The sequence below is a fragment of the Drosophila suzukii genome (assembly GCF_043229965.1).
Source record: "Drosophila suzukii chromosome 2 unlocalized genomic scaffold, CBGP_Dsuzu_IsoJpt1.0 scf_2c, whole genome shotgun sequence".
NCBI lineage: Eukaryota > Metazoa > Arthropoda > Insecta > Diptera > Drosophilidae > Drosophila > Drosophila suzukii.
Window position 1 is genome coordinate 8368433 of NW_027255896.1, and position 14140 is coordinate 8382572.

General features: G+C 48.3%; 2 protein-coding genes across 2 annotated transcripts; both read right to left on the reverse strand.

The window, feature by feature from the left end:
* Positions 1-7989: 7989 nt before the first annotated feature.
* On the reverse strand, positions 7990-10467 carry LOC139353976 (uncharacterized). Its single transcript, XM_070998164.1, has 2 exons — positions 8101-10467; positions 7990-8049 (listed from the first exon to the last, which is right to left on the reverse strand). Exon 1 carries the CDS (start codon positions 10465-10467, stop codon positions 8530-8532), a length of 1938 nt encoding a protein of 645 aa, XP_070854265.1. The 3' UTR covers positions 7990-8049; positions 8101-8529.
* An 81-nt stretch (positions 10468-10548) lies between these two features.
* On the reverse strand, positions 10549-12704 carry LOC139354283 (uncharacterized). The gene is made up of 2 exons (XM_070998503.1): positions 12621-12704; positions 10549-12525 (listed from the first exon to the last, which is right to left on the reverse strand). Exons 1-2 carry the CDS (start codon positions 12702-12704, stop codon positions 10549-10551), a joined length of 2061 nt encoding a protein of 686 aa, XP_070854604.1.
* Positions 12705-14140: the final 1436 nt, after the last annotated feature.

The following is a 14140-nucleotide window of genomic DNA, read 5'->3' on the forward strand; positions in this document are numbered from 1 at the left end:
AATGGATACAGGCACAAATGTCATTTATAAAAATAAGGGAAAATAATGCCAAGGGAGCTACCCTGAGGAAGTCCAGATATCGCTTTTTAAGGATGGGATAATGCACCACCTACTTCAACATGATAGCGTCGGTTATCCAAATACGATGCTATCCAGTTAAGAAAAGAGGAGTGAAAGCCAAGTTTGGAAAGTTTAGCCTTTAGGGCAGAGTGACAAACCTTGTCAAAAGCTTTGGCAAAATCTGTGTAAATCGTGTCCATCTGCAAATGATCCTCAAATGCATTTATACAGTGATTGGTAAAGACAGCCAAGTTGGTCGTCGTAGATCGACCGGGCATGAAGCCATGTTGATTAGGTTCGATGTAAGACTTTATTAAGAAAGATAGTTTTTTGAAAATTATTCTTTCGAACAATTTAGCTATGTTACTGATCTTAGCAATTGGCCTATAGTTAGAAATATCAAATTTACTTCCTCCTTTATGGACCGGTGTGACACTAGTAATTTTCCATCTAACTGGGAATCTTCCTTGAGACACGGAAGAAGAGAACAGAATTTGCAGGGGTAGGTTAAGACTGACAATACAATTCTTAAGGAAGATTGAAGAAATTCCATCAAAGTCTAGTCTTGGGGAATCATTAAAATAACTAATTGCTTCATAAATGTCATCATACGATATGTCCAGGCTCCCAATGTTGCAAATTTCTGCAATTGAATTTAAAGTTTCCAGGTCATACCAATCATCGGAAGGTTCCATGTTCGAGGAAAAAAAGGCAGCAAACCAATTTGCGATATCGGCCTCAGTGGAAGCAACAACATCACCATACGACATTGTTGAAGGTATAGACGAATGTGTTTTTTTTGAGTTGACAAAGCACCAAGACGCCTTAGGGTTGGCCTTCAAACTATGCTCAACGTCACAAATGTATTGGCTATATAGAAATTTATTAAGAAACTCAAACTACCGTTTATGCTGCCTATATCTTTCACCATCGGCCAGGTTATGTGTTTTAGAAAATTTTTTGTAGTATTTGTTTCTAAGGTTTTTGATTTTTTGCAGTCCCTTAGTATACCAAGGAAGCCTGTAGGAACCCCGTATCTTGGAACGGACTATGCTGTCAAGAGTATTTCTAATCGTTGAAAGAAAGGTTATATAATTAGTTTCTATGCAAGGGTTCGATAACAAGGCACCCCAATTTAAGGATAGCAGGCAATCCCTTAGGGAACTCAAACTAGAGGGATCAAATATATATCTAGGATTAGAATCATTGAATGGCAGAAAGCTGTAAAATTCGATGTTTAGGCACAAGGGTTTGTGATGTACAACACAATTTGAAATCGTAAATTCAGCCAGAGTTACGTTAGAGTGAACAATAGAATTAATGAAGATTAAATAAAGCAGCTTATGCAAATCATTGAAAACATTATTAATTTGGGTGAGGCCCATACTAAAACAGTCATCAATGACAATTATTTCATGTAAATGATGAACATTTCCGGGCACCATAGCAGATGCTTGTAGGTCCCACGTCCAGAAAACAGAGCTGAGGTTGAAGTCTCCAGCCACACATATGCCATCAGAGTCCTCCAAGCTGGCATGTATGTTAGAGATGTTGTCTAAGTGAGCCTGGTAACGCCCAGAATCACTGCCAGGTGGAACATAGGAAGCCACTACGATATCTTCCCGGATGAGCCAGACACCGCCACCGCCAATTGGTCCAGAAGGGAGTCACCATTAAGGAGTCGAATTACAGTGCAACAGAATTTACGGCTAACAGCCACGATGACACCACCTCCTCTCTCGCACTGCATTCTGCCAAAGTCTCTATCTTTACGAAAAACTTGGAATAATTTAGGATCGAAGAATTCATTCGAACTAAAGTTAGAATTTATCCAAGTTTCAACCAGTATGATAATGTCATAGTCACTGTTGGAAGTATTCATAAAGACAGACTGCGTTTTAGTTCTCATGCCGGATATATTTTGAAAGTATATTTTCAGGCCATTATTTCCTGAATGATGGCTATTTGAGTTAACTGCAGGCAAGCCCCTAGCAGGTTGCCAGTCAACGCATATTGTTGAAGGGGAATTCTCAACATCCAAATTAGATGTCGGCCTCGCATGATCATAAGTACTATTAAGTACCTTGCGTAACGTATCCGTACGTATTTTATTTTTATAGGCAGGTTGAGATCGTCGTTCCATGGAATAATAGTGCAGTCGAATTGAGAATATGTAAATGATTTTCTTACGGACGCATGCCTGTTCTGTGACGGCCATCCAAAGAGCGTAGAAGAAATTGCATCAATGGAGAGAGGCGATGAAGAGCACAGTGAAGAGTGTATCCGACTACTCATAAAAGAGAGCGCTATCCCAAAAGGCGCGCTGATCTCAATAGTATCAGAATCCGAAGATAGCAGCATCCGATGTTGGTTTAACTCCAGCGGCGAATATGTAGAGAACATATTTTCAATGAGCGGGTTCCAAGCTAATGAAGAGTAAGAATCCAGCCAATGTTCTAGGTACTTCGGGAGAGAGGCGCAAGATGATGAGAGCGCAACTCCGAGGAACGCGCTTAGAGCGGGAATCTTGATGAAATATGATGAGAGCAGCTCTCCAGAGAGCGTTTGACAAAAGTCGCGCGAAATAGACAACGACAAATCCACCTGATGCCGATGTTGTTTTGAATGTGATAAGTGCACATCTCCGAAGAGTGCGCTTAGAGCGCGACTCATAATGATGTTTTGAGATGGGAATTCCTGTTGTATAAATTCCAAAACATATATGAGCACAATGACGACAGCATAAGCGATGTCAATCAAAATTAATATAATAAAATATTATGGACAGAAGACCGACGAACTTTACATATTCTATACACTTTTCAGGTACGATACATTTATTCTTGTTATGTTGAAGAGGGAGTGGTTTCCAAAGGACCCACTCCAAGTACGGCGAGCTCAGCCGGCAGCCAGCGTGCCTGCTCAGGACGGAACTCCCTCGGCCCAAGCCCTTCTCAGTACTGGTTCAAAAATTCCGACGCAACAACTTCACTCTGTCCGGTGAACCTTTTTCCTCCATCGCATGTTGAATTTGTTTGGAAAGTCTTCGAATTAATTAATTTTTATTTATCTTCTCATTGAGTCTTTATATATCAATCGAGCTTAAATATTTTTTTTGCTTACTTTTTCTGTCTTCCTGGTCTAAGAGGAAGAAGGTAACAGCAGAAGGATTGAAATCAGGGACAGGAGAGAGCCGATTGACCGTGCAACAATGTGTTCAGGTGTTTTCCTGATGTGTCCAAAAGGCAACCAAACTACAGAGAGCAACAACAAGAACGGGCCAAATGAAGCTGGGAGCTGGACAAGTTGAGGCAGATCGGTCCGAGCTTGGCTGAATCAGGGACAGAGATTCGAAGAGTTCGAGAAAAAAAGTATGGACAATCCAGCGATGAGCTCCTGGCAGAACTTTGGGCAAAATGTCGGCCAGAACTCCACGTTATCGTCACACAGGCGTCCACATGGGAGACCGCCTCCACAAGTTATTAGTAACAGCAAGGGACTACGACGATAAACCCGGGGCAGCTCCCAAGGCGACGATCCTGAATTCTCTTTCAAAAATTACCTTTGTTCGAAAAGCCAGCCATCGATTACAGATGGACGACCCACAATGATCGAAAAATGTGCCATGCTTTCATATATTGAATATCTACTGTACCAAGAGTACTTAAAGTGAACACACTGTAACACTTTGTTGCAGTATTTACGTAAACAAAGTCCCGGTCAAAAACTCAAGTGGCCGGAACATGAGTCGATCGGTGCGCTTACAGAAAGTGCAAGTGTCAGCATTCTGTTGCACGCGCAGCTTAAAAGAGCATAATTATATACATATAATATATAAGATATACATAGCCGTCTCTCTTCTGTCCAACTGTGGGCAGCGCAGCAACGAGACTTAGGCTTACTAAGAACCTAAAGAAAAATGTATGAACAGAAAAAACTGAACGTTGGTAGCGGCACCTTTTCTGCTCCAAGTACAATAAAAATATAATTCGAATAAATATAGAGGACATCTTTTTACTACAATACTATAGGACCTAGAAAGTTTGGATTTGGCATGTGGATTATTGAGCTTATTGCTAAGCCCATTCTAAGGGCAACAAGCGCCCATTACGCAAATAATACGTGTCTGGCGCATACATTTAAAAAGTTTTTTGAAAAAAGTAAATGGGATTTTCTTTCGACTACTAATTTGCCAACATTTTTGCTCAAACTGGTCCGAATTGGCGCCATCTTGATTTCAGTAGCTTTGCTGCTTGAATATCTCTTTCTCCCTCGCACTCCTTTTAGATGAGTAACGGTAATAGTCTATGCCATCGACTAAAGGATTCTCTCTTGTGAGGAGTTTAATAACTCCCCACAAATCTCAGCAGCAGCAGCGACAGATGGCCGGCCGCTTGCCGTTGAATACGCGTAGTAACGGCACTGCGGGAAGAGAGAGTTTGGAGAACTCAGTTCAAGAGAGTTTGGAGAATTCAGTTCAAGAGAGTTTGGAAAATTCAGTTCAAGAGAGTTTGGAGAATTCAGTTCGTGGGAGTTTTGGAGAATTTAGTACGAGAAAGCTTGGAGAATTCGGCTCAAGAGAGTTTGGAGAGTACGAGGAAAGAGTTCTTGGAGAGAAGGAGCGAAGGGTTAACGGTAGATCGCCGCGCTTAGCACCCTAGAGTGGGGCCATGTGCAGAGGGCAAATGGTCGAACGGTAAAACCGCGGACTGAAGTGGTGCCTCCACCGCGGACTGAAGTGGTGCCTCCACAGATGCCAAGAATTAACGGTACCAGGAGCCCTATATAAGTGGCTGGAAGCATGATCAGTCGATCACGAAGAGTCAAACCGTCAGGATCAGTCAAGATACCAAAGTGAACAGATAAAAGATACAAGTGAATGGAAAAGCAGCGCCGTGGGAGCCTACAGGGAGCAAGATCGCTACGACGAGACATTCGGGATTGGGATACCAGGAATCTCCGAATTGAGACGTAGGTAGCTGAGGCCCAGAGGGCATCACACGGCTAGGTCAAGGCGGAAGTCCCGGATCAACGTACGGCCGAAACCCTGAGTACCAGAAGCCACGCTACGTCCAGCCGCGCAGCCAGCACAGCCAGGAGCAGTGCGCAAGACATCGTCAAGGATCTTCAGGGAGCTACAGGACTGGGGTACCGAGATCATTTGGGGACTAAGCCCAATAAACCCACAACGAACCCGTTAATTCTGTGTTTTCTCACTGAGCTACTGGGCGGTCACGTTTATATAAATTTGGTGGGACGAACACACAATCTACTGAGCTAGCCGCACGAATCTCGTAGCGAACAGACCACAAAAATCAGTTCGTTACATCCAAGATGACTTGGCCAATGTTTCACAAAGGCTTAATGTCGCTCTGGACGGCAGATTAGAAGACATGAGAAAGGCATTATCCGAGTATTACTCAGAAACGGATAATGACCCACAACTCGTCGACATCTGGGCCGAGTTGGAAGCTACATACCACATACATAACGAAAGGCTAACCTGAAGGAAGTGTTCCGACGGCTAAATCAGGCAAATCTGAGGTTAAACTCGGAAAAGTTTCAATTTTTCAGGAAAGAGCTGCTGTATCTTGGTCATCGAGTTACTAGCGAAGGAATAGGTACGGATCCGGAAAAGGTAGCAGCCATCGCAGAACTAGAACCACCATCAACAGTAAATGAGCTCAGACAGTACCTGGGCGTAGCATCATGGTACCGCCGGTTTGTACCTGACTTCGCAAAAATAGTCAAACCTCTAACCGATCTGCTACGCAAGGGCAATCTGTGTGGACAGAGGAACATTATACGGCGTTCGAAAAGGTGAAGGCAAGACTCGGCGCAGACCCCGTACTGGCATGCCCCCATTTTGACAAACCATTAATCTTGCAAGCTGACGCGAGCGACTACGGCATCGGGGCGATCTTGACCCAGGAAATTGAACGAGGAGAAAAGGTAATCTCTTACTCAAGCCTAACGCTCAACGGCGGCGCACAGTGGTTGGACCTGTATGGGAGCCGCGGACAAAAATACTTCTAGTTGTTGTATCGTTTCAAAATTTTCAAATATTTTAATTATAGCAAAAAAAAAAATTTTATTGGAAATTTTAAGAGGAAGAGGAGTGGTTTATTATCGGCCCACCAATATTAATCCGTTAGTTTGGATTATTAAGTGAAAGTTACATGAAAAGAACATAACAATAATATTAAACAAAAATACAAATTATAGCAAAAGAAAACAAAATTTTAAAAAATAAATGATAACAGGATATATTTAATTTAAGTCATCGAGTAGTTCAAATGCTGATGCTGATAAAACGGACTTTTTTTTAATGTGGGAGCTTTCTTTGGCCAGTAACATAAGGATCTGAGCTCAGAAGTAATCTGTGCATCAAATCTGTGTTTGTGTCAATCCGAGAAGTTTTCTTGGTGTGCAGTCTTCTAAACATTTTGATGTCCTTAATTTTTGACTCTGCAGCTTCTTCTGATAATTCTCCAATCGGCACAACTGCATAATTTATGACATCTGGAGCACTAAAATTTTGTGTACGGATGGTGGAAGATAGTAGCATGGATACAAGCTAATCAGCTTTCTGGCAGTATCAAGTGCATATTCTCCAAATTTTTTGAATTTTTGATTGTGTAGCCTGATGCCAAACACTGCAGCAATATTGAACACCGGATTATAATATCTTCATTAATACCCGTTATTTCTGCTGATAATTTCGGATTTTTCAAAAACGCTCTGGCCGTATTGCCATCATTTGACGTGCCACTTCCTCCACTCCTAGGTGTATCCACAATAATTCCCATTCGTATGCGAAAATCATTCTGCATTTGGGATTGCCTTGTCGAAAGTACTTGTTTTCCTTCTGGAGTACTAACTCTCCAGCTCTTCAGGGCGAGTCTGTACGATACATGCAAAAAGTATTCAAAAAAACGAATATAGGAGTGTAATGGAGACAATCCAAACTCAAAGCGTGATTCACTAACCTTCTTTTTCAAACAATTTTCCAAATCGTCCATCTCTGTCGGCTTTGCCTCACATATGTAGCACTTAGAAGATGACGTGTGACTTAGGGCACTACAAATTTTCCCATCAACCATGGTCAACTGCAAGCTGTGTTTAATTTTAATTTCTTTACCGGACACATTACATGGCGTGGCATTCAACACTTCAATCTTAGCTTTGAAATACTTTTCTTCGTCTTCAGCTAATTGAGCCGTTTCTTTTGCAAATTGTAATCTTAATGGTCTGCAGTATCGTGTAAACGAAGGTCGCGGATTCTTCCAAAATTTTTTTTCATCTTTTGGATCATTTTCCATGGTTTTAAGTTGTAATGGCACATATGATGTCACAAAAAGACTGGAATCGCTCAAATCCTTGTTGCAGACTTTCTGTTTGTATTCTGAATGTCCAGTGCTGCCGTCAAATCCTCATTTTCCAATTAAAATAAGGTTATCAGAGGAATCACTTCCAACGCTTTCAAGAACATCATGCTGAAGTTTTACAATCCTCCTCGCAGTGTGGTCAACCAAGCTCTGTAACTCGACTTCAGCTTTTGGTTCACTTACTGTTATTTTGTCTGGATAGGTTAATTTCTTAGCCTTTAACAGTTGACTGTAGCTTTGAAAAAGGTCAAAGGAGGTTTTTGAGTTCACATAGCTTCGTATTAGAAAATATTGATGCTTGACCAAAACAGCTGCTTTGACCTTGAAGAAAAAAGAAACGGTGTTAGTATATGGTTGATTATGCACACATCTGCCAATATCTGCAGCTAGCTTTAACTTTTTTTATACCGTAAGATATTGACAAATACGCTGAATAAAAAAAGAATCGGGGCATCTTGGGTGATCACAGTTTGTCTTGCATCATATGGAGTTGCCTTGTTAACGACTACCCCACACGCGTAGGTCCGAAGAGAGGGTGAACTTTAAGGGCGGCGTGCGCCTGGTGGCGCTCGATTGGTGCGATCGGGGCGATCGTTTTATTCTGTTAACAATTCAAATCAGCCTCATACATTTCAAACTAACTTAATCTTACCGCAGTGTGCCCTCCTACGATTCACAAGACAATGAGAAGCACAATTTATGGCGGCATCCATTAAACCGATATTAGTAGGCCCGCACTTCAAGGGCCAAGAAATCCATACGAGATCGGATAAATTAACAAATACTAGATTTCTCTTAAAATACTTAGTCTACCTATCGATTACAATGTTCAACCGTCGACATCCCCGACCCCGTGAAGAACCGCTTCACTCAAATCCAAAACTGCAAGTTTTGAGACGGGCCGCAACATTGTCCGAGATAGGCCATTTTCGTTCACGCGCACAGTAGCGCGTCTGACGACTCCATCAGCTCCGCTGTAGACCTCCTCCACGATTCCCTTGCGCCACTCTCGTCTGGGCAAGGCAGGATCGCAGACGAAGACCATATCGCCCTGGCGGATGGGCTCCGTTCTCCGGCACCACTACTCGCGGCGCACAAGCGTAGGCAGGTACTCCAGGACCCACCTCCTCCAGAAACGGTCTCGCAGCATGCGAGCAATCCTCCACTGCTTTCGCGTAGAACCCTCCTTGGGCAGCTCCGCATCCAATCCAGGCGTATTCGGCAGGTTAGCTGCTCCCTTGAGCAGATCATTTGGCGTCAACGGCGCCTCTTGGTCCGCATCCACCGGCAAGTGGGTGAGCGGACGCGAGTTGACTACATTCTCCGCCTCGATCAGGAAACTCTCCAACACATGAACCCTCGGCGCGACTTCCTTCAGGGTATGGCGCAGCACTCGTTTGACGCACTGCACCATCCGCTCCCATACTTCGCCCTCAGACGGGTTCGATGGGCAATTGAAATCCCATTCAATGCTTCTGCTGGACAACTCACTCTGTATCCTCTCCGTCTCGAACACGTCTCCAAATCGCTTGGCCTCCCTGTCAGCTCCCACGAAGTTCTTGCCGTTATCACTCCGCAGTCTATGTACTGGTCCTCTACGGCAGACGAAGTTCCTCATCGCTATTATGCAGGAATCCGTCGACAGGTCATGAGCCAACTCCAGATGAATCGCCCTTGTCGTCAAGCATGTGAACAAGGCGACCCAACGCTTCTCTCTGTGACGGGATACAGTCACCAGCAGTGGCCCAAAGTAGTCCAATCCGGTGTACTTGAATGGCCATCCTCCCGCTTCCAGTCGATCCTCTGGTAGGGGTCCCGTTATCGGCGGCAACGGCCGCGTTCGCTGCAACTTGCATTCGTTGCACGACGAGATTACTTCCTTCAGCACTCGTCTCATCTTCGTGACCCAGAATCTCGTCCGAATCTGAGCAATCGTCGCATCCACGTTTTGATGCTTCATCTGGGCATGAAAGTGCCTCACAATCAAATCCATAAGACTGTGCCTGTGTGACAGTATTACGGGCCTCCTCGCACTGTACGGCATGCACAGCGCGGCATCAACTCTGCCATAAACTCGCAGAACTCCATGTTCATCCACGTAAGGCGCCAGACCTCGAATATCACTCGAGCTGGCGACGTCCTTTCCGCATTCCGCCGACCTCATCTCGTCGGGGAACGACTCCAACTGGGCCTGTCTGACTAACAGGTTCTCCGCGGCCTCACACTCCGATGCAGTGAGTGCGTACTCCTCGATCTCGCTTCTCTGCTTGCGACACCAACGCGCAAACCTCAAGACCCATGCTGTGGTCCTCACCAGGCGACTGAAGCTCGAGAATCTCTGGAACGGAATGGCAAATTCATCCGCGGCCATTAATGCAAACTCACCGGGCATCTCCTCTTCATCAGGCGCATCTGGAACACGCTTAGTTCCCTCCTCAGGCGCATCTGGAACACGCTTAGTTCCCTCCTCAGGCGCCGGCCAGCCGCTCGCTGGCTGCCTCAAAAATGCGGGTCCGCTTAACCAACGTGATTCTGGGCTAAGGTCCGCCTTATTCTGCGACCGCGTCGCATCATCCGCTGCGTTCTCAGCTGTAGGTACCCACCTCCACTGGGAAACCTTCGACGACTCCAAAATCTCCGCCACTCGGTTGCCAACAAACTGCTTGTACCGGCGGTGGGTGCTGCCGAACCATCTCAGCACCGTTTTTGAGTCCGTCCACAACACCGTCTCGCTGATGTCCACACTGTGCTCCTCCTGGACAGTGTTCATCAGTCTGGTTCCAAGAACTGCTGCCTGCAGCTCCAACCTTGGGATCGACATCGTTCTCATCGGCGCGCCCTTCGTCTTTGCGCACACGAAGCTAACCATCACGTTGTCATCCTCGTACGTGACCCTCCAATAGGCCACCGCCGCGAATGCAGATTGACTTGCATCCACGAACACGTGCAACTCGACGGTCCGAACTGCTCCATGCCCGAAATAGTGACGAGGGCATCGGAACTGTCCCACGGCGACCATCTCCCTGCGCCAGGCCGCAAAGGCTCTGCCTATCTCCTCCGGTAGTGGTTCGTCCCACTGGATCTTCTGCCTCCAGATCTCTCACAACAACAGCTTCGCTGTAATCATCAGGCAGCACAGGAATCCCAATGGGTCGAACGTTGACATCAGCAGGCTCAAATACTCCCTCTTTGTAGGGACTCGATCTCCACTTAGAACGCTACTTGGCACTCGGTGATACTCCACGTTGAATCTGAAGTCGTCCGTGGCTACCTGCCAGCGCATTCCAAGGATCTTCTGCTCAGCCTCACCCCATCCGACGCTCTTGACTTGTCCGGGTGGTCCCAACGCCGCTTCCACGATGGGTGAGCTGGATGAAAACTGGCATAACTCGAATCCAGCCTCCGCATGTATCTCCTTCACTCGGGTAGATACACTTATAGCTTCGCTCTCTGTAGCGAAACTGTCCACATAGTCATCGACGTAGTGGTAGTCGATGATGGCCTTGACTGCCCTCGGGTCCGAATCCCGAAACTTCAGGGCATTCACCGTCTTTACGTAATGCGCAGCGCTCGGCGAGCAGGCTGCTCCAAAGGTCATTACGTTCATCTCGTACACATCCGGGTCTCGATCGTCGTTGCCATCCCTCCAAAGGAATCGTTGGGAACATCGATCCTCGGGTCGGATCAGCACTTGGTGGAACATCTCCTTGATGTCACCGCAGACTCCGACTGCTCCTTCCCTGAAGTGGAAGAGCACGGCTGGCAAGGGCTTGTAATTCTGAGGCCCCTTGTCCAGCGCCGAATTTAGCGAGGTTCCTCCAACCTTGGCTGCAGCATCGAACACAAGCCGGACCTTACCGGGCTTGTTCGGGTTTTCGACACCAAAATGTGGCAAATACCATAGCCGGTCGCTCGTCACCGCGACTTCATCCTGCTGCAGCTTCCTCGCATATCCTTTGGATACGTAATCCTTGATGATACGATCGTATTCCAGCGCCAACTGCCCGTTGCGCTTCAACTTCTTCTCCACATTGATCAGCCGTCTGTGCGCCATCTCATAGCTCCGTGGCAGCACAGCGTAGTCGTCCTTCCAGAGTAATCCCGTCTGGTAGCGACGCCCCACTTTCACCGTGGTATCTTCGAGGATCCTTTGTGCCCGCGCGTCATCGCTGCCTGCGACCTGTGGCGCGAGCTTCACACCAAAGCTTTCCATCTCGAAGTAGTCGTCCACCATCTTTTCCACCGTATTATCCATTGACACGGCTAGAAGGCAGGACCTCGGTGACGGCGTAGTCGATTGCCCACTTACTGGCCCAAACACAACCCATCCAAGCTCGGTTGCGGCCGCATACGGTCCCTCTCTGGCAAACCGCCTCGTCCTAAGTGGCAATCCCAAATGTCCATGGTCCAGTCCGATGAGCAACTTAGGCACCACGTTGATGTAGGGCTTCATCGGCAGACGCGCATCCTTATGCACGCCCTGGACATCTTGTCGACCTAACGTCTGCATTGGCAGACTCAGGCTCGAAACGGAGTACACGTTCCTCAAAGCGTGGCGAGTGGGCTTCCCAGCTCCACTTATCTCTAGGCTCACCACGTTGCTGGGCTCTCTGCTGGCCCTTCCTCCAAACCATTGTATATTCAGCTGTCGATGCACGCCTCGCACTCCCAGATCCCTCCGTAGCTCGTCATCGATTATCGTGACGGAGGATCCTTCATCCAAGAGCGCGTATGTATCCACCTGGCGACCAGCTCCGTACAGCGTTACTGGCAGTATACGGAACAAAAGTCGGCCTCCTTCGGCGTCAACGCAGTTTAAGTTCCTCTGCACGGGCGCCTCCGCTGGCTGCGGGGCCCTTATCTCCAGGCTGTTTCTGGGGACAGCCGACTGTAGGCTCCCCTCGTGGTCCCTGTAACCACCTCGTGGCGAAGACCTCCTGTCCGGGCCGCGTCTGGAAACTGCTGACTGCTGGTTTCCTCCGTTGTGGCTCCTGAAGCCACCTCGCTGCGCCGGCCATCTTCGCTCCTCGTCCGCACCATGTAGCAGACGGTGATGCAATCTGCGGCATCCGTTGATCTGGCACTCGCCATGTACATCGCAGGTTCTGGTCGTATGTCCACTCCGTAAGCATGTGAAGCAGAGCCGGTGCCTCCTCACCATGCTCCACCTACCCGGTGGCGAAGCTCCAATGAACTCCCTGCAGCTCGTCGCAGCATGTTGCCCTCCACAAATTGGACAACCTCCATGCCGATCATCCTGTTGATCGCATCCGTTCTGGTCGACGCTCGCATGTAGAACTCGACGCCTCGGCTCCTTTCCCTCGACGTCCAAAACCGTACACACGACGTTTGCGTACTCCTGCAGCCACACGCTGAAGTGCGCCACAGTGGGAAAGGGCTCGATCGATGCAGCGTGCCTGGCCCAGTCTACTCGCTTGCTCGTAGGAAGCTTTGCCACAAGCTCCTCCATTAGCGTTGGGTTCCGCAGGTGCTGCTCCGCCTTCGTTGAGGTTACTCACTCGGGTTGCGAAGGGAACGATCCTCGCCAGGTGCTGCTCCGAAATCGGCGGCACCTCTCGCACGCTGTTCAGCTGGCTGCGTATAAGCTGCTCCGGTCGGCCGAACCTAAAGCGCAGCTGCTCCATCACGGCGCTGACGTTCCCAGGGTGAATCAGCAGCGACTTCACTGTCTCGCGTGCTTCATCCTTCAGCGCCTTCAACAACCTCTGGTTGTTCTCCAAGTCTGTGCAGTTGTATGCTTGGGTCGTCTCCACAAACGCACAGTTAAAGATCGGCCACTCCTCGGGCTGCCCTCCAAATACAGGCAGGTCCGGAAGCTTCCTTGGCCCGTACACTCTTTGGGATTCGTTCGGCGTTATCGGGGCGTAGGATCCGACAAATGGCGATGCTGTTGCCACGTTGTGGGTGCTCCCGCCCGGTAGCACGAATCCATGCGCTGTCTGCGCAACACTTGTAGCACACAGTGGCTCCACAAAATGATTGCTAGTCGTTAGCAATGGCGGTCCACTCCAAGATGGCGGCAGCGTGCAGGCCGCACTGCTCGCACCGACACCGCTATGTGGGACCGGCCCGACCCCGTTAGTTGAGGCCTCACCGTTAGATGTGGCTAATGGCGGTCCGCTCCAAGATGGCGGCCGCCCCGACGCTCCACTGATGGCGCCATCTGCGCTTGGGCCAACTGCGATTGGCGCGCAATTGGCGGTGCTCACACTGTTCAGGGCTTTAACCTGCTTTAGCTCCTCCGCAATCCTTTTCAAAAGGTCCGACGTGAGGGACTGGTTCGTCTCCCGCTCTGGCTCTGATCCCGCAGCTGTGACAGCAGTACTCCTCGGTTGGGACGCTACTGTAGTCACCGTAGTGGCTGGGCTAGAAATGGCCGCCGCCGAGGTTATGTTCACTCGCGGCCGGTTTTCTGCTCCACTACTCACTGGCTGCTGATCCGCTCGCGTTGCTGTAGGGGTGGCTTCCCCTCCTCTCAGCCGCGAGCTCCTCTTCGGGGAATGCTGCATCCTAACAGGTCCAAATACGGCGCTGCCTCAGCGCTCTCCAAAATGGCGGCACCTGTGCCTTCTGGCCGCTGGCTGCGGCAGGCGATGCTTGACGCTCCTTGCGTCTTCTGGCCCGCTGTCTGCGGACCCCGTGCTTGGCGCTCCTTGCGCCTCCTGACCGCT